Source organism: Ailuropoda melanoleuca, chromosome 16, assembly GCF_002007445.2.
Source record: "Ailuropoda melanoleuca isolate Jingjing chromosome 16, ASM200744v2, whole genome shotgun sequence".
Taxonomy (NCBI): Eukaryota; Metazoa; Chordata; class Mammalia; order Carnivora; family Ursidae; genus Ailuropoda; species Ailuropoda melanoleuca.
In genome coordinates, this window is record NC_048233.1 from 9,042,227 (window position 1) to 9,063,043 (window position 20,817).

A 20,817-nucleotide genomic window follows, 5' to 3' on the forward strand; every position below is an offset into this window, starting at 1 on the left:
GCCCCTCCTGACCCCGAGGCTGCCGGGAACTCACCGAGGCTGCGGACAGCTCTGCTTCGGGTTTCATGAGCAGCACGCTTTGGTCCACGGCACGGAGGGCGCACAGGGACTGAGGAGAAGCTGAAACTCGCAGGTGGGCGTGGGAAGCCGGGAGACTTTGTGTTGGGTGGAAGCTCAAGTCTACCTGGGGAATTGGGGAGAATGGTCGAGAAAACAAATATTCCGATTTAACTGTGGGTTCACGAGCATTTCCTGAGTGTTCCTCACATTCAGTGCATGCCCACTTGGACGTGGTGGTGGTTGGCACCAATGTATCTTGGGGCTTTTTGTCCCTTATACTTCGCTCTGATTCTCAAGAATCAGTTGAGCCATTATAATGATATCTAATTATTCTTATAAGTTATTAAATTTGAAGTGCCATTTTTTAATCTTTGGCACATGGCAAGGTGTATATCAAGTGCGGGTGGAATGCAAATGGTTCTAGATGTTCCTGTATTTTTCTTTTGGCCTTTAATAGCCTTAAAAACTTGCTTACATATTTTCCAACACTTCATCATAGAAGGGAGCAAGGTACTCTGAACTGTATCATCTAGTAAGAGACACATAGTACATGAGAATTTTGAACTAGGAGTCAAATGACATGGCTTCTTAGTATGACTCTGCCATTACCTTGCTGAAAACCTCTGGAAAATTCATTCAACCCCTTTGGCCCCAATGTTCACTTGCAGAAAGTAATTGATAATAATAGCAACTTTTAGTTTTAAATGTTGAAAATATTATGTTAAAAAACCCACCTTGTTGGCGAGACAGTTTTCAACCTTGTATTTTGCAGAATCCCCAATCACTTCCCCATCAGGTAAAATGGTGTAGATGAGCAATCGAGCAACTGGAGCAATGTCTGACTCCACAGGGACGGACACGGAAAAATGGCCTTTCACTGGAGCACAGAGAGGACGAGGAAGTGATTACGGCTTAGGCTGACATGAAATTTTTCTGTTGCACAGAGCCATTTTTAGGAGCCTAGTCTGGTGAATGATGATTTCTATTAGTTGGTATAACAGATACAAGAAAAAGTAGGTGTTGGGGCGCCTGGGTGGCGCAGCGGCTAAGCGTCTGCCTTCAGCTCAGGCGTGATCCCGGCGTTATGGGATCGAGCCCCACATCAGGCTTCTCCGCTATTGAGCCTGCTTCTTCCTCTCCCACTCCCCCTGCTTGTGTTCCCTCTCTTGCTGGCTGTCTCTATCTCTGTCGAATAAATAAATAAAATCTTAAAAAAAAGAAAAAGTAGGTGTAATAAATGAATGCTTACCTCTAAAAATTCTATACCTCTAAGAACTCTAGCTTTAGAAAAAACTTTATCAAATGGTTCTCTTCTCTTATAAATCATATAATGATTTCACATCAATTTTCAGCTTTAGTTCATCTCTGTAAAGTTCTGATGCTATCTGAAGGTATGGAGACAACCACTTGGCTACTATTTGATCTAGGCTTCATACTAGAGAAGGGAAATAGAACCTGAAGTTGTGTGATGTAATATAGTAAGAGTTTAGCACATTGTATTTATCCTCCTATCTTCTTTAACTTTCTATGAACCAAAAATTCTATTTTTTTTCTTAAAAGGAATACTGTGCTCCTTTGATAGTTGTGTTTTGATGCCTGTGTAGTTGCATTAAGCTTCTGTAAGTAAGCCTACGATGGTGCTTTTTAAAAAGATTTATTTATTTATTTATTTGTTTATTTATTTATTTATTTATCAAGGAGAGAGAGAGAGAATGACAAGCAGAGGGAGAAGAGACTCCCTGCTGAGCAGGAAGTCTGATGTGGGGCTTGATCTCAGGACCCTAGGGTCATGACCTGAGCTGAAGGCAGAAGCTTAACTGATTGAGCCGCCCAGGCGTCCCTACAATGGTGCTTCTGTGTTATGCAGATGCATCAAAAGAGTAGCTGACGGACAGTCTTCTTATAAGTGGTCTTTTAAACCTCCTTAGAAGAGAAGAAAACTTCAGAGGTTTATATTCTTCCATATTTGTTCATGGCGAGAGTCCAATTCAATGATGGAAGTACCCAATTTAACTTTTTATAAATCAGAACTATTTTCAAAAAGGAAATATTATATAAAGATATAAATGACTCAGCAAAAGACCTAGTATATAGGAAGCATTCCACAATTTTACCTTCTCTCCATTTCCTAAAACAACTCTAAGACGCCATTTTGAGAAGAAGCTCCATGAATATTTATGGCTTGAAAATTTGGAATAAGCATAGATTCTAAAACAACCACCTCAACATTTTAAGTAATCTGAACAGAAGATGCTGAAGGGAAAGAAAAGAAATATTTGATAAAGGGCAAAATGGACGAACAAACAAATACCCATTCTTTCTTTCTCCTCTCAACTTCTCATTTATTGGAGTCAGATGGAAATCACTGCTGTTTATTTGAAACTATTTCTGGTATTTCTGCAATGTAAGGCTGATTATGTCAGAGGGGGGTCGAAATGTGGAATTGTGGGAATACTCACTATCTCCCTGTTCCACAGGCAGCATGTGTGTCCCAGTTCGGACAACACCTCCCTTTGCCATTATCTGCAAAAAAGGAAAGGAAAAGGAATTTGATTTTCCTGACAGAAATCTTATACCCCATGTCCTGCCCTGCATGTGTTATGCTTGTTTTATTGAGCTCTGGCTGGCAATAACTAGCCCTAAGAGAAGTCGAACTTTCAACAGGAACACGGATAATAAGTCAAAATCATGATGTCTAAAGAATTTCATAATTCCTTGCCCCACAGAGGGCTTTTGTCTGTGGATGAGTCAATGAAGTGGCTTTCCTTCTCACCAGATAATAGAACACGAGCTCCTTCAGCTCCTGCAGGACCCGTCCATTCAGAATATAATGTGCTTGGACTGTCTGGGTTTGACCGCAGGGCAGTTCCCGAGGCATGGGCTCTAGGTGGACAAAACTCTTGCTTAGGGAGAATACAAGATTAGCGGTGTGATCAGCTTCTTCGTGCTCTGCCGACAGCCACTGGTAGCCATAACAGGGGCTAGAATCCTTGTGTTTGACCTAATGAATTTAAAAAAACAATATTACTTTCTAGATCATATGTCGCAGAGAATCAGTGTTCTCACAAAACTGCATTAGTTCACTGTCCTACCTTAACTAGTACCTAGAAAGCTTTTGCTCTAGAGTAAAAAGTGAGAGAGTGTTTATCTGGATTGCAGACCTTTACACTGCAGAGGCTCCTTGGGCTGGTGTTTAAATTTCTGAAGAGCATACATAGAGGCATCTTTTGCTCTGTTTAATTTGCTTGACATTTTTTGGGTCACTTTACCTGTGCAGACAGAGACGCTGGAGCTATAGAACCTCATTAAGGAGACTAAATGCTCTCCGGAAACTGAAGAACTACATTTCAGAAACCCAATTATGATGGGTTTCAAATAGGTATTATGAATAAATGTGATATTGCAACCATAGGGGTCTGAGAACACTTTCTGTCAACGGCTTTGTTTCAAGAGTTGAGTTGGTGAATTAGCTGAAGTCCATCTTTCCTGGGCTATCTTAGGCTGATTATTTTTAATGCTTTTTGTGGTTCTGGACTCTTAAGGTTCATGGGCCCTATTTGGGTTGTACTTTAACTTTTCTCCATGTAGAAGTTTTTCCTTATTCTTTTCAGGCTTCCTCTACCCTCATCCTCACCTCCCAAGTGGCATGAATGAAACCTTGTGTCAACAAGACACTTTATTTATATTTTAATATATGTTCTAGTGATAATAGGTAAATGATTATCAAAAAGAAGGAGCATTTAAAAATAATATTTTTATTTTCAGGATGAAGACATTGCCTAGCATACAGAAACCATTCAAGACAGTTCTTTTTTTTTTTTTTAAATATAATGTATTATTTATTTCAGGGAAAACTCATCTTGATTGAATAAATGAATGAATCCTCAATTTTTAATTATTAGGAGGTATGGGCTTTGGTGCCATCTATTTAAAGTGGAATCAATAAAATACATTACTTATCCTACTTATCATCATTATTATGTAATATTTATTGTGTACCATATATATGTAAATGTATATCTACATCTCTGCTGAGGAATAGAGAACTCTATGTTATACAAAGCAATTTATAGGGATATAACAAAAGTCTGGAGAAAATTAGAATAGCAGGACAAAAATAAAGTAAGAACAATACAGAGTATAGATACTTGAAAATAAATGCTAGTGATGTTGAACTGAACTTTTACAATAATAATATCAAGCTAAAGAGAGCTTACTAAGTGCTTTAATATGTATTATCATTTTTATAAGTAAATTTTTATTTATGTTTATTTCAAAATAACACAACTTTTAAAAAAGGAAATTAAACATCATATTTAACCCACCACCCTGAAAACTGAAGGTCTTTACAATTTATTATTATTTATTTATTTATTTATTTATTTTCCATTTCCATAGGACTAAGTACAACTTGGAAATTTCATCACTTTTAGGTTAGGTTGAAACCTTATTTCCAAGGCTACTTCATGTCATTGGTAACATCTCTTCAAACTTACCCTGACAGTGAGAGAGGTACCCATAATGTTGGTGGTGTTGATAGAGAACTGAACCAGGCCATGCTCATCTGTGGTAGCATTGGAATTATAGTTAGCTTCATTTGCTGTGATGAAGACAAGTTCATTTGGCATGGGGACACCTTTCCCATCCAATAGTTGCACCTGAAGATTAAAATCTGTGTATCAGTTCTATGGTTAATACCCAGTAGTCACCAAACATTCATTTTATCACAAATATTTATTAGGTCCTGTATGTTGGACATGGTTCCAGACATTGAGGCTACAACAGTGAACAAAGTTCCTGCCATCACAGAAAAGAGATAGATATTAAATAAATGCATAAATGATACATGTTTATTTAGTAGTAATCAGCCCTAAGACAAAAAATAAAGCATTGTGGGGGTGCATGGGTGGCTCAGTCGGTTAAACATCCGATTCTTGATTTTGGCTCAGGTTGATCTCAGGGTTGTGGGATTGAGCCCCACATTGGGCTCTGCACTGGGTGCGGAGCCTGCTTAGGATTCTCTTTCTCCATCTCTTTCTGCCCCCTCCCTCCCCATAAAATAAAATAAAATAAAATAAAATAAAATAAAATAAAATAAAATAAAATAAAACAAAAAACAAAACAAAATAAAGCAGTGTGATCAAAAAGAATGATTTTTCAACATTTGCTGCAACATGGACGGCACTGGAGGAGATAATGCTAAGTGAAATAAGTCAAGCAGAGAAAGACAATTATCATATGGTTTCTCTCATCTATGGAATATAAGAACTTGGAAGATCGGTAGGAGAAGAAAGGGATAAAGAAAGGGGGGTAATCAGAAGGGGGAATGAAGCATGAGAGACTATGGATTCTGAGAAACAAACTGAGGGCTTCAGAGGGGAGGTGGGTGGGGGATTGGGATAGGCTGGTGATGGGTAGTAAGGAGGGGCACGTATTGCATGGTGCATTGGGTATTATACACAACTAATGAATCATGGAACTTTACATCAAAAACCAGGGATGTACTGTATGATGACTAACATAATNATGGGGGATTGGGATAGGCTGGTGATGGGTAGTAAGGAGGGGCACGTATTGCATGGTGCATTGGGTGTTATACACAACTAATGAATCATGGAACTTTACATCAAAAACCAGGGATGTACTGTATGATGACTAACATAATAAAAAATTATTATTAATAATAATAACCAGGTAGTCCCTTTAATCATAAAAATGAACACTTAAAAAAATAAAGCAGTGTGAAGGATAGAGAATCACGGAGCTGATGATAGGGGTGACGTGAAAAAAGTATTCTGTGGATATTTGGGAAATGCCATGTACTATCTAGAACCCTTGGAGAGTCACAGCGCACGAGTGTCGGAGAATAATGAAAATTTTTAACCCCTTAGCCAAATTTCATCGAGCCCCAAACACTTATTTTGTGGCCAACCCTTAACTTCCGATGCATTAGTGTTCTGAAGTATAATAACTTCACAAGTTAACAGTTGCTAATGCATTACCCTGTGTACTTTTCTAGTTGTTTTTTATACATCTGCTTCTCAATCTAGACTTTCAAACTTTTGGAAAGTAGGCAGATATCATGAGGTACTTCCTATGTGAAAAATGCAAAATTGATGAGAATCATACAGTATTACACAGGGACCTAACATCAAATTACTGCTAATACTGAACTTAGTAGATGAGTAGTCCAATTCTGATTGCAAAAATGATGATTCTTTTTCAGTAGAAGCTACTTCTGCTGGAAGGAAGGACAACTGGAAGACTTGGATCCATATTTGTAATTGATTAATAAAATCTGAGTTTGCCAATGAAATATATTGGCTGCACGTACAAAGACAAGAATAGGTACAAAATTCTGATTCTCTTTTGATGAAAGAGTCTTTTGACTGATGGGGTAGTTATTTAGCAGGAATGAAATATCAAAGAAGTATAATATACCTCTGAGAAATTAAAAATAAATGGACTATTCATTTTAGGAAGTGACTAAAGTTTTTCAAATCTTTTGCTGTCATAACATAATCAAAACATTCTAAAATGTACTCCATCCCTCCTTAGTGGGGTCTACTCCCTCTCTGTTTTACAGTCTCCACACCTGAAACCTCATAACATTTCCATTAAGAATATGATACAAAGGTGTGCCTGGGTGGCACAGCGGTTAAGCGTCTGCCTTCGGCTCAGGGCATGATCCCGGCATTCTGGGATCGAGCCCCACATCAGGCTCCTCCGCTATGAGCCTGCTTCTTCCTCTCCCACTCCCCCTGCTTGTGTTCCTTTCTCACTGGCTGTCTCTATCTCTATCGAATAAATAAATAAAATCTTAAAAAAAAAAGAATATGATACACAATAATTACACACTGATGGACATACAAATGCTGTCTCAGACTTCTGCAGTCAGAAAGATCCATTTGCACATCTGTTTATAATAGAAAAAATAACAATACAAGATATTTTATAGGTACATGAAAAAATTTATATTTTTAAAATCTGGAAGCCTTAAATAGCAGTATTTTACCCTTATGTGCACTGCTTTTAAAAAATATACTCTTGCTATTATAGAGAAAATAATGTAATTATAATATCCATGAAAGGATCTCTAGGTACAGTAGACTCTTCTATACTTCAAAATAAGAATGAAAGCCACCTATCCACTTATTTCCATACAAAGTTAGTGTTTGAAGGATAATGTAAGTGGCCACCATGAATTTTGAGATTCTTGTGAGAAAATATAAAAATCTGAGACTACTGGTAAACCAAGAAAAGATTGAGTGATATCACACAATGCCGTTCCAAAGGTGGAAAAAAAAAAAACCACTTCTAATTTTGATGGTGCTTTAGAATGATTTTGTAGATTTCATATATCCATTTACAGGGGGACAGATTTATTTTTATGTGGTTTTATACGTCTGATTTTATACTAATCAATAGATAATAAACCAGGTCTGAGTTTAGCAGAATATGATGGGCTTATTAAGTGATAGTACACAATTTGATTTGTGACTTAGAAAATACTTCACCTGCCCAAAGAAGGGGATCCCTTGTCTAAAGTATGGGTCCACTTTCACGAATGAGACTTTGGTTATGGTTCTTGTTATTTCAGTGGATCGTTTTCCAGTTAATTCTACCTCTGGAAAAAAGAAAAAGAAAAAAAGTTTTTTTTGGAAGGATGATCTCCCTGAACTTCTTACGCTAGTACATCCTTTTCAGTTCACAGCTCGGCAAAGGGAATAAATCCATGTTCATTGTTTTTTCTCCCTACCCACGTGGTACGCAAACCTGTTCCTTCTTCTTGGATCTTGGCCTCCGCTTCGAGTTTCATTTCATACCCTTGTCTCTTCATCTGGAAGATCTTGGTTTTTACTTGCTGAGTGAAGCAGCCCTGGCTGTTTAACTAGGAGGGGATAAAATAAAATACGAAAACATAACACTGGACAGATCAGTGGTCGATTAATCTAGTGGGATTTTTTTTGGTGCATATAACCCAGGGATTTTCTATAATAAGAACACAGTAAATATTCTCTAGGGATTACTTATGATTGCATTTCATAATAGTATCTGGTTTATAATAGATATATTTCTTAGTATCTGATATTACCTAGAGTTATTGAGATTGAAATGCCTTAAAAATTTGTGGGTAGGGGCGCCTGGGTGGCACAGCAGTTAAGAGACTGCCTTCGGCTCAGGGCGTGATCCCGGCGTTGTGGGATCGAGCCCCACATCAGGCTCCTCTGCTATGAGCCTGCTTCTTCCTCTCCCACTCCCCCTGCTTGTGTTCCCTCTCTCACTGGCTGTCTCTATCTCTGTTGAATAAATAAATAAAATCTTTAAAAAAAAATTTGTGGGTAATCCTACTGTAGCAGGGAGCTAACTTTTCACCAAAACTGAGCTCCCCTTCCATAGTATACAACTGTTGCTGGGAAGGGGCTGCCCATCTGGAGACTGTGTTTCCTACCTCCCTGACACCTAGGAGGGGCCATGTGACAAGTTCTTGCTCAATGAATGAAGGCAAAACCTATACCCTTCCCAGCCAAAGTGATGAACAGGTGTAATGTTTTTTTTTCTTCCTTCATCCAAGCAGATGCCCAAGGTAGCTCCAAGTATTGGAGATTGTTCAACTTTCATTTTTCTGGGAGCTTGGTGAACCAAGAACACCCGCAATGGACAATTACAAGAACTAAATAATTCCTATTGTGCTAAATCACTGATATTTAAAAATTAGTGTAGCTAATACAGAATTCTCTTACAGATTGCTCTCTTCCTGAATTAGCACCATGTTGTAATTCACTGATTATCAACAATGTCTCCATTGTTAGTCCCTAGAAGGAACAGTTTTCCACCTACCTGGTGACTGAATTTCTCACAGATGGCCTGTGACTCTCCACTATGGCAGTTAGAAGGGTTACTGTACTTTCTGCACACTCTCATAGTCATATGTCCTGGGACAGGCTTCCCATATGTGTATCTGTCATAAAACATTGCCAAATGAATCAAAGCAGACATTGAACATCCCCAGTTTCTACCTATTTCTATTCCTCCTTTAGCGATAGTATGTTTACCCTCTGTACTTCTCTCTAATCTCTGCAGGGCTCTCACAGTGTTGAGAGCAAGTAAGCTAAGTTATGACCCTTTTTAAAATATCTCCAGTGCCTCATGCTGAAATTGACTACAGTCTTTGGTCATATCTTTTTTCCCTTAATTTTTTATTTTTAATTTCATCTTTAAAAAATGTATTTCTTATTATCAAAAAGCTACACCTGTTCTTAAAAGAAAAAAAAAACACAGTACCAACAAAACGAAAATGAGAGAGAGAAAATGCCCTCAATTCTACCTAGGAATACAAACTATTAATACATTGGTGTTTCCTTCCATTATCCTCTTCCGGTGTGTAGCTCTCTCTATTTATACGGAATTTAACTTGTCTATTTTCTATAACAATGGGGTTGTGCCATATGTACATTTATGTCATTGATGGTTGATGTGTTTTCAAGGGCATTTGTTTCCTTTCCTATCTAAAATATTCTCTGTATCTTTATTTGCAAGAGTATTGGCTCACATGTTATGTGGGAACAGGAACTCGATGGTGATTGCTCTGAGACAGTGCAGGGACCCAGCTGAATTATGGGTGCATTGCACGTGTGGTCTTTAGGCAGGGCTGGTTTCTTCAGTGCTAGTGCTGCTTTCTGTTACTGCTTTTTGCTAGTGCTACCCCTGGACTACTGGAGATGGGAGCCTAAGATTTTAGGAACATGAATTTTCAAGGTTGGAAAGGACAAAAATGAGAGATCATGTCCAATCTCATCAGTAAAAATGGTAGTGCTGAGAGGTATGTGACATGCCTTAGGTAGACCAATGACTCAGCTGAGATTTTGGTAATATGCCTATCTCTACAAATTCTGAATGTAAGCTGTTTTTCCACTATGCATGCAAGGTCAGGTAAATCACCTGTTGATGACAGAATTTCCTCTACAACCTGGGGAAGGGAAAGTCACTATACCCTTCAACACAATCCCATTTGTGTGTGTGTGTGTGTGTGCAGCTTTGTCACTTTCAGAATCAATCCTAGTATATAACTTCTCTAGCTGCTTGCCCTATGATAGTTATAATAATACTGGTAAGGCCATGAAAGAAAATAAGAATGAAAAATAGAAAAGCAACAGGTGAGGAAGGTTCCAGAGATAGGATGATCCCATGTACTTATAAGTATTTGTGCTCTCACTGCTCCTAAAAAAAGTGAGTCAAAATATCCCCAGTGGTAAGTGTCCTTTAAATAATTCTCTCAAAAGATTAAAAATATATAAACTCACAGGCCACATACTGACACATTCACGTCTTCTTCCAAGATAGTGATTATCCTTGGCATTGTTATTTGCACTTCAAACTTGGGAAGCACTGTTCATTGGAGATAAAAGAAGTTAGAGATTGTTTTTCAACTTTTGCGGAATTAGTATTTTCAGTAACAGTTCCCTAATAATATTTTAGGGCTCTGAAAAGGTAGCTATACTCTCCAATGTAACCACCTTACTATCAATGAATATTCTTTTTTTAAAAAGATTTTATTTAATTATTTGAAAAAGAGAGAGAGTATGAGCAGGGGGAGGGGCAAAGGGAGAGGGAGAGGGATAAGCAGACTCCCCGCTGGGCAGGGACCACCCTGGGATCATGACCTGAGCCCAAGAGAGATACTTAACTGACAGCCACACAGGTGCCCCTCAAATGGATATTCTGATTGAAGGATTGTGGCAGATCACTGTAACCTTAATGAATTATGGAAGACTTGTCTAAAACAAGGATGTTTTACATATTTTTTGAGATTAAAAATTATTACAAAAAATAACCAAGCTATATGAAGTTCTATTCACAGATCATTGATAGTCTCACTGGAGTTAGATATGATTGATTCTACTCAAAGCTCAACCTCACACACAGGAAATAGAAGGACTCCAAATAAGCTCAAATTCTAGGCCTTAGAAGTTTAGATATGAAGAAAAATGCTCTGTGACTTTTTATAATCCATACCGAATTCCTCCACGGTGAAGGCGTGCTCTGTTATTCCACCTGATTCCTTCCGCACCACCACCTTATAGGAGCCCTGAAAGGGCTCGGATGAGAGGGGAAAGCTCAATTGCTTGAGACCGTTCTCTAATTTGAGTTTCTGCCATTGGCTGATGCGATTTCCTTTCGGGTCCTATGGATAAGGTAATTGTAACTTAAAATAGAGCTTAGAGCATTAGAGACAATAAAGGAAATCTATGGAAACTCCTGTGTTATCCACAAAGAGAACCAATGAGACGGCGGTGAGGGGTGGGCAGGACAGTTGAGTTAGAACCATCTAGCGCTATATGAGCTCAAAGGTTCCTCCCTTAATGACAAGTTTCTGGTATATCGTAAGAACCTCTCAAATATGAACATTTTCTCTCAATTTATTTAATTCTGCTGATGGAAAGTTTCATGTTACTTACCTGAATGTATACTAATGGAATCTGAAAGACAAAAGAGAAATAAAGGAATGTAAAATTATTCTCAAATATTCTCAATTCTGATTTATAAGCAAGACAGCTTTATGTAGAATAACTCTGTAGTAAAACAGAAAAAAAATGCAGGTTAAATTTTACAAAACTTTTAATTAATCTATTTCAAGCAATTAATAAATAATGTGAAGAACTTATTAGGCCATCGCAACAAATACCCATGTGCACAGCCATTCATTAAGAATGGGATTTACTGACATTACTTAAATACTTATAGCATCCTAGTGAGGAACACTCCTTTGTTATGAAATTTTACAGATTAAGAAACAAACACTAACAGAACTACAAGAACTATACTCAGATCCAAATATTGAGATGGTCACAGAATTCTTAGTTCTAAGAATAAAGAGGAAGAATAGCTCCTCTACTATCAATGGTTAGTCATTATTAAAAAGCTAATATTTATTAAGTGCTTCCCATGTGCTGTGCATCCTTCTAGATGATGGGATATAGCAATGCACAAAAGAACAATATATCTGCTCCTATGGAGCTTGCATTCTAATAGGGACAGGTACATAAGAAACATGCATACACATAATACACACACATACATATATTCGAGAGATACATATTTTATATACACTTAATATTTTATATTTATGTTTTGATATCAATATTTACTTGATATTCAGTATTTATTTGAGATTTATATCAATGATATGCTATCAATCATGTCTCAAAGATAAAATGTATATGATACATGTATATATATATATACACACACATGTACAGACACACCTGATTTATATTATATTAGGTAGTGAAATGCTGAGAAGAAAAAATGAAGCAGGGTAAGGCTGCTAGAGTGACCGATGAGATGTTTATTTTAGATAGAGGAATGGAAGTAGAAACTAGAAGACCAGCTTCAGGGTTATTGCAATAGCCTTGTTTAGAGGTGATATTGGCCAGGATGAGATTGTGGCAATTCAGGTTATAAGAAATAGAAATAACATANCATGTATATATATATATACACACACATGTACAGACACACCTGATTTATATTATATTAGGTAGTGAAATGCTGAGAAGAAAAAATGAAGCAGGGTAAGGCTGCTAGAGTGACCGATGAGATGTTTATTTTAGATAGAGGAATGGAAGTAGAAACTAGAAGACCAGCTTCAGGGTTATTGCAATAGCCTTGTTTAGAGGTGATATTGGCCAGGATGAGATTGTGGCAATTCAGGTTATAAGAAATAGAAATAACATAATTTTCTGATAAAGTGGATGTGGGTATGAGAGAAGGAGAGGAAACAGGGATTATGCAATAATCTTTTTTTTTAAAAAAGATTTATTTATTTATTTTAGAGGGAGAGAGAAGAGAGTGGGAGTGGGAAGAGGGGGAGAGGGAGAGGGAAAATCCTCAAGCTGACTCCCCACTGAGCACAGAACCTGACACCAGGCTCAATCCTAAGATCCTGAGATCATGACCTGAGCCAAAATCAAGAGTTGGTTGCTTAACCAACTGAGCCACGCAGGAGCCCCATGGTAAGCTTTTGTTTTAAGAGTTAGAAGAAAAGAATTGCCTCTGAGACAAGAAGATGTGGTGGAGCAATAGATTTGGGAGAGAAAAATTAAGACTTTCTGGTTTGATGTCTGCATTACAATTGAAAGAGTTGTTTCTTATAAATATCAGGTGTTAGTCTCAAAGAACAAACACTGATTACACTCTTTCTTGATAGAAGAAGTTCTCGTAGGTGTGTTTAGAAAAATTCTAAATCTTTGAGAAGTTATTTGAATTTAAGTTATTTCTTGGTGTAGCCATGTCTATTATTTAACATATCTTTCTAATTTGCCTAATCGAAAACTTTATAAAGCATAAGTTTGTGTGACAACTGACCTGGTACCAGTACCGAGATGGAAAGAGCTAGCTATGTTCTTGACCTAGGATTCTGGTTTAAATTAGGATCATGGCACTATTGTAATGCCAGAAATCACTGCTAGTGATACCAGATTCTTCTTCTCCCTGGTGCTCCCACAGCACTAAAAACAGGCTTCCGGATTGTTTACATAGATAATAATGATTCTAGAGAGATATTTGGAGACTCACCAACTCATTCAGGGGGTGAAAATTTTCATCCAATGAGACAACACGGAACTTCACTGAAACAGAAATATTTTCCATGAATCCCAGAAACCTTAAATCAGGCTTAGCAGCCAGTAAAAAAAAAAAAACACAAAAAAAAAACCATTAAAGAACCAGGACTATAGAGCCTATGACTAGGGAAGTTGCAGGGGAGGAGGTCTTTCCTTTTTGGAGGTGTTCTGACTGTAGGGCCTCTTCGTACCTGTCTGCCCTGGTTTGTAGATGGGTTTGTCTGTCTGGACAAAGACCAGACTCTCTTGGTTTTTAACCACCACTGTGGTCCTCCTCTTGAATTCTTGGGTTGGTCCTTTCACTTGGATAGTGAGGAACATGACTTCCTCATTGGATGGAGATCTTGGGACCTGAAATATAGGACAGACCCAGAGAACCCTTTTAGTCTTGCGAGTTTCCTCTTCCACTACCTGTTCCTCTCATCCCTGGAGATCTGGCCCCTTTACTTCACTGCCCCCCTGCCCCCATTTTCATCAGGGGAAGTTGGCCCGGACAGGAAATATTGCTGTTATTTTACAAATGGGGAGACAGCACAGAAGATGAAGATACATCAGTAAAAGAGGTCATAAGTGAGACTCACATCTCCTTGTAGATCAGCCAATAGAGTCTTGATTCAATTATATAATGAACTTTACCAAGTTGAAGTTCTGTGCTAAAAGGGCATGGTAGAAGCATATTTAAGGCTATGGGAAATGAAGCTACCATATTTTATTGGCTGTAGGCTGTAAGTATTTTACATATGGGCCACTCTGAAGAGAGAGTGGATATTTGCTTATGGTAATTTCTGCAATTTTCCCTCTTTAATATGGGCTGATGTGTTCCTGTCAGACCACCACTGGAGGCTTATGTCATGTGTTGGTCTAGTTTGCCTTATTAATATTTTTTCCATTTGAATTTTAAGAAGTCAACAATTTCCTTTTGTCTAGTGTATACTGCTTTCCCCCTCCCAGCTAATAGAAATTTTCTTTGATTATTAAGTTGATTTTTTTAAAGATTTTATTTATTTATTTGACAGAGAGAGAGAGAGACAACCAGTGAGAGAGGGAACACTAGCAGGGGGAGTGGGAGAGGAAGAAACAGGCTCCCAGCAGAGGAGCCTGATGCGGGGCTCAATCCCAGGACCCTGGGATCACGCCCTGAGCCAAAGGCAGACACTTAATGACTGAGCCACCCAGGCACCCCTAAGTTGATTTTTAATTTGCCTATAAGTATTTTTCTCCCATGGTTGGAAATTCATGCACTGCTTCTTAATTTCTATGCATAGTTGCTATATTTACACTTCTTTCTGAAGTCTTTCCAAGGCTCTCAAAGCTTTATCTTGACTGAATTCTAGATGCCTATAATCCTAATGAGTAGAATCAAGTTTATGAAGTCGAACAGGCATACTCACAGTGAAGGAGACACAGTGGAATAAGTCCTTCTCCACCACCAGGTCAGTGAAGAGGCTCCTGTTCTCCCTGAGAGACTCCAAGGAAGCACTTAAAGTCACTGTCTCATTCAGGTAGCTCAGAAGAAGGCAGCCCTTCTCAGGGGTTTCAGAGTGGAGCAGGGAGGGGACCAGGACCATGTACTGCCTGGGAATGGGGGAGTACAGTTAGAGGAGAGTGTAAGAGGAAAGGTGTTATCACCAGCACTATTTTCCATCACAATGATTGTTACTATCATTAGTTTGATATCAAGAGAGGATATATTGAAGAACATGACATTGATCTCTGCTGTTGAATGGCATGCATGAGAATTATTCCCTGTTCCATCATCAGTGCCATGACAGTGAACATTTTGCTGGAAGAGAGCTTTAAATAGATGAAAATTTCAAGGATACCTCACTTTAAGGAACACAATATGCGAACATCTGAATTCAAATAAAAAATATGCTAATTATGTTTATTCATGTTGTAAATCTATTTTACACTAGGATTGCTGTAAAAAGCAAGCAAAGTCTCAGGAGAGACACTACAAAAATCACGCAATAAACAGTATTTCATTGGATATGCATATTCAACAACCCTGTGAAAATGGTATGGCAGACACTTGCTTCCACTTTACAGATATGGAATCTGAGGCTCAAAGAAAGTGAGTCATTAGTTTAAAGTCTCAGTTGTAGTAAGTAACTAATGAAATCTTCATGTTACCTAACCCTGGCTGTTTGCATTTTAAATATTTGCCTTTCAACTCACGGCTAGACAACGGTTCCACCCAAAAATGGCTTTCTAGTGATGGAATTTTGGCTTTTGGTAACTCATGAGCAGAACAGAAACTTTGCCAATACCCTCATTATATAATTTTATTGACTATGTAGTTTTCAAACATTTTTGCTCACAGAATTCCTAAAATAATTTATAGACAGTATGAATTCCCTACATATTTTCAAGTAAACGTCGATATTTGTATCACAAATAATAGCAAAAGATATTATTTTTGATGATATTTTAAATTAAAACTTAGTCTTCTATAAGTTTTTGATGGATTCTTAAATATCATAGTGATAATATACCCAGTATGACCTACTTAAAAAACACACCAAAGGTTCTTTTTGTAATGATCAGAAATTTAACATCTTTCCTTTTTCTCCTCCTTAAACTTGAATTAACATGCCACTTACTACATAGAAGTTTATCCTCAAAATATTTTTATGGATAACTCTTGCTTCTTTATTAACTATACATATGTGTATATATACAGACATATACTCATATATATGTAATATTATATATGGATGCTTAATTTAACTTTAACTTTTTATGTGACTATAAAGCTGTTAAACATTTTCTTCTGGACTGAATTATTTTCAAGTCTATAACTGATCAAAGCAAAATAAATGTATTACAATATTCACACATATTAGAAATAAAATAAAAATATTTTTGAAATGCATCTTTAATAAGAACATGAGCTGTTTTTGTGTATCCATGGATGGATATTCCTTAATTGTAAGAATTGAACAAAGCTTGATATTAATTCTGTAACTATTTTTAGTTTGTATGGACATGACTACCATGAAAAATTGTTTACATAAAGTGAATAAAATACAGATAAAACAATTATATCATTGTTACCAGTTCTTGCAACTCCTTCTGCATTAGGTACCAAAAATCACCCAGTATTATCAAGAATTGCTTCTAATCATCTATCAGCTGGTGTTTCCTTTAGAGCTCCTTTTAACTTTGTTGAAACAAAGAATTCATCACCACATAATGTGCAAAAGAATTTTCTCCCCCATTGTTAGAATCCTTTGCTTTCTCAAAATCAGCATCAGTATTTCAAATTTTTCCTTTATCAGTATTTCAAATTATTCCACCCTACAGATTTTTATAGTCCAGGACAATGCTCCATGGTAACATCTGGTTGAGGGAGAGGTTTGTCTTTCTTTTATAAAGTAGAAGACGGGCATTTAAGAAAGGAGAAGTAAGAAAGGATAAATAGCATGGTCTCCAGCAAATCAATCTGAGGATCTGTAAAAGTATCAATTACCAATGCCCCTTAGAAAGTCTTTGTATATCCCCAGAAAATTTAGAAGGTCAGAGATTCAGAGTTGGAGAAAAATATTTAAGAATAAGTAAAGAAATCACTGGGTGTTATATGCAACTAATGAATCATCGAACTTTACATCAAAAACCAGGGATGTACTGTATGGTGACATAATAAAATAAAAAAATTATTATAATAAAAAAAGAAAAACAAACAAACAAAATAAGTAAAGAAAGAATAAACCAGATTTATGAAATCTCTTCATTGGAAGAGACCTTAGAGATAAGAAGGTGAAAGTTTTGTGGGAAAGATAAATGAATCCTCTAAATGAGAATCAAAGGATTCTCTCTTAGGGAAAGGATTCTTCATGTTCTCTATGAAACTCACGGTTTTCCAGAAACTGAGGCATCTGCAGGCAGGAAGACCAGGAGGAGGAGAATAAGATTTGGATGAAAGAGTTTGTTCTTCCCCATGCTGCAGGGAGAAGGTCCCCGAGGAGACCAGACTGTATTGACCCTGCTCCCTGCAACTGGTCTGGTCCCAAACGTTCCTCAGAGCAACTAGGCTTTAAGCTGCTCCCGGTGCAAACAGGAAGTTCCACCCACACATAGTGTCTAAACAAAGTAGAGGTTTCTGAACGTTCTCTGAAAGGGTCATTGCTCTCAGGGGCCTAATTACAGTGAAGGTTATTTTCGGGGGGGGCTGAATAGAATTCCTGGAAGGATAAAATCCACCTTCCCGTTAGTGCTCACTTTCTCTGGGTTTTACTGTAAAGCAGCTAATCGGCTTTTCAACCCCTTCTCTCTCTTCCCCCCTCGGTCCACTTCCCCACTGCTCCTTTTATGGCTTTCCTCACATCTCTTGCCTGAATAGCTGGCAAGGGAAGCTACAATTTAAGCAACTCTGGACAGGCTCAAAATAGCTATTTCACTTCAAGTCAGCGTCCCTTCAAGTCCTCCTTTAGATATGCCTACTCAAATGTTGAAGCACTTTCAGAATTCAATAGTTCCCTATGGAAAGGTATTGGATTACACTAATAGGTTTTTGACCTTAAGGATATTACTGGATTGTGGATGAAGAGCCAGACCCTGGAAGAATGATAATAGAAAATATTTTCCTGTATTAAGAAAGTGAAAAGATGAAAAGAGAAGTAGCATGACTTCAAAAAAAAAAAAAAAGAAAAGAAAAGAAAAAAGCTTTGACCTACTGTGCATAACAAAGAACCCAATTTATCATCTGTTATACAAACAAATTTTGTTACAGCCTTCTAAACATGCTAGTCCTCAACAATCTTTAATCAAATAAGCTATTTCATCCATCCATCCATCCATCCATCCGGTTGTTTTATAAGTATTTATTGAGCCTAATAAGGCTACATATCATGCAAAATTATGGAGATGGAGTGGTCAAATATGTAGAAACTGGTATGCACTGAAAGGTCTTATGTTCTATGGGTGTGAAAGCAGACAAATAAGCAAGCAATAAAAATACAGTAGGCAAACATTATTATTATTTATTTGGACCCCTAAAATATAAATGTTCATTTGCTTGATCCTGTCCAAAATATTCCTCAGCTTATCCTCATTTTAAAAATTATTTTCCTGGGGCGCCTGGGTGGCTCAGTCAATTAAGCACCTGTCTTTGGTTCAGGTCATTATGTCAGGGTCCTGGGATCGAGCCCCAAGTCAGCTCTGCTCAGTGCTTCTCTCTCTCTCTCTCTCTCTCTCTCATTCTCTCCCTTTTGCTCTCTTTCCCAAATAAATAAGTAAAATCTTTAGAAAAAATAAAAAATAAAAATTCTTTTCTTTTTTGTTCTTCAGCTTGGGTGCTTTCTATTATTACCGTCTTCCAGATCTCTGATATGTTTTTCTGCATCTCCTGATCTACTCTTGGTTTCCTCTCGTGTGTTTTTATTGGTTATTTCATTCTTCAACTGTGATTGGTTCTTTTTTATATTGTGTCTTTTTATCTGGGAATAACAGTGCACTGAATCATTCATGAAACCAGCATTGTCAGGATCACCTTTTGGACGTGTTCCTATATGGAGTGTATAACATGCAGCACAAAGCGCTAAATACAGTGTTTTACTAAAATCGAAGGTATGGTTTAATTCACTCAGATACCACTGTTACCAACAATAGTGCATGTTTCTTTTAGGAGTGTGTCACACAGTGCACACACTGCTGAGCAATGTGTAGACAGAGACAGCGCTCTACTGATTCTTTCAAGCACCTAGCACTCTTAGAAATATCTTTTGCACATGGGCGTTTATGGAATGTTACTTATCTATTTACTTTTTGAGTATAGTTGTGTATCCTATTACATTGGTTTCAGGTGTACAACGTAGTCACAATTTATACATTATACATTATGCTGTGTCCACTACAAGTGTCGCTACCATCTGTCCATATACATTGCTATCCAGTATCATCGATGATATTCCTTATGCTGTGCCTTTTATTCCCGTGACTTATTAATTTCATACCTGGAAGCCTGTACCTCCCACTCCCCTTCACCCATTTTGCCCATCACGCCCTCCCCAGCTCCCACTGGTGGGGAGAATATAGTTTATTCTCTGTATTTATAGGTCTGATTCTTCTTTTTATTTTCTATACATTTTTTAAAGATTCCACTTACGAGTGAAATCATATGGTATTTGTCTTTCTCAGTCTCGCTTATTTCACTTAGCATAATACCTTCAAGGTCCATTCATGCTGTCTCAAATGGCATGATCTCATCCTTTCGGTAGCCAAACATTATTATCGAGTTTTCAGGATGCTGTGGGGGCACATAAGAGGGGCACATAATTCACTCTTGGGCTTTGGAAAGGAAATCTATGGCAAAGCAAAATTTTAATCAAGGTCTGAAGTATGAATAGTGTTTAGCCAAAGGAAAGAAGGAGATTAAAAATGCTTTCTAAGCACATAAGGAATGATTTATACAAAGGCTCAGGATGTGAGAATATTCATGACATATTCAGTGAAATGAAAAGTACTTGGTAGAGAAAAAAAATGCCCATGTGTTCAGAAAAGTGGTAAAGCAAGCTGGCCTCAAATCAAAAAGGAACTTGTTGGACTTATTAAGGTGATTGGGGAGTGATCAGTGGAGTCGCTTCTCTGGCTTTGTTTCTCATAAAGATCACTTTTATTGAAATTTGGAAGACTGACTGAAAGGAGACCATCCAGGAGCCAGAGAGGCCAATTTGGGAACTGATACAATTATATAGGTGAGAGATGATGGTATTTTTGAACTAGGGCATTCATAATCACATTAGAAGAAGACGGATAGATTTATATCATATTTAAGAGGTAGAATTATATTACACAGTGAATATGTGAATGTGATGGAAGGAGCCTTTCAATTTTCCTGGCTGGTCATGGAGTGAATTGTGTTGCCTTTACCTGATGAAATGAAACAGAGGAAATACAGAGTGGGAATGAAGGACAGAAGAAGGGCTGAGGCCTGGGAAGATACAGAGTCTGGTTTTAGAAGGTTCTTGTAGGGTCATCTGGGTGACTCAGTTGGTTAAGTGTCCCACTCTTGATTTCAGCTCAGGTCATGATCTCAGGGTCATGAGATGGAGCCCCACGTCGGGCTCTGCACTGGACATGGAGTCTGCTTGGGATTCTCTCTCCCTCTCCCTCTGCCCCCCCCCCCCCCCCT

The 20,817-nt window shown here is 37.7% G+C and overlaps 1 protein-coding gene across 1 annotated transcript in view; it reads right to left on the reverse strand.

Annotated features, from left to right (window-relative positions):
* Positions 1–17,760, reverse strand: part of LOC100469973 (alpha-2-macroglobulin) — a 39,632-nt gene extending 21,872 nt beyond the window's left edge. The window contains 15 exon segments of the mRNA XM_034645615.1: positions 35–184; positions 795–937; positions 2,520–2,583; positions 2,834–3,061; positions 4,557–4,718; positions 7,578–7,687; positions 7,837–7,951; positions 8,902–9,022; positions 10,365–10,449; positions 11,077–11,245; positions 11,520–11,540; positions 13,639–13,691; positions 13,877–14,036; positions 15,077–15,260; positions 17,542–17,760. Of these exon segments, the coding sequence (XP_034501506.1) occupies positions 35–184; positions 795–937; positions 2,520–2,583; positions 2,834–3,061; positions 4,557–4,718; positions 7,578–7,687; positions 7,837–7,951; positions 8,902–9,022; positions 10,365–10,449; positions 11,077–11,245; positions 11,520–11,540; positions 13,639–13,691; positions 13,877–14,036; positions 15,077–15,260; positions 17,542–17,627 (1,851 nt within the window). The 5' untranslated portion in view covers positions 17,628–17,760.
* Between the last annotated feature and the right edge of the window lie 3,057 nt (positions 17,761–20,817).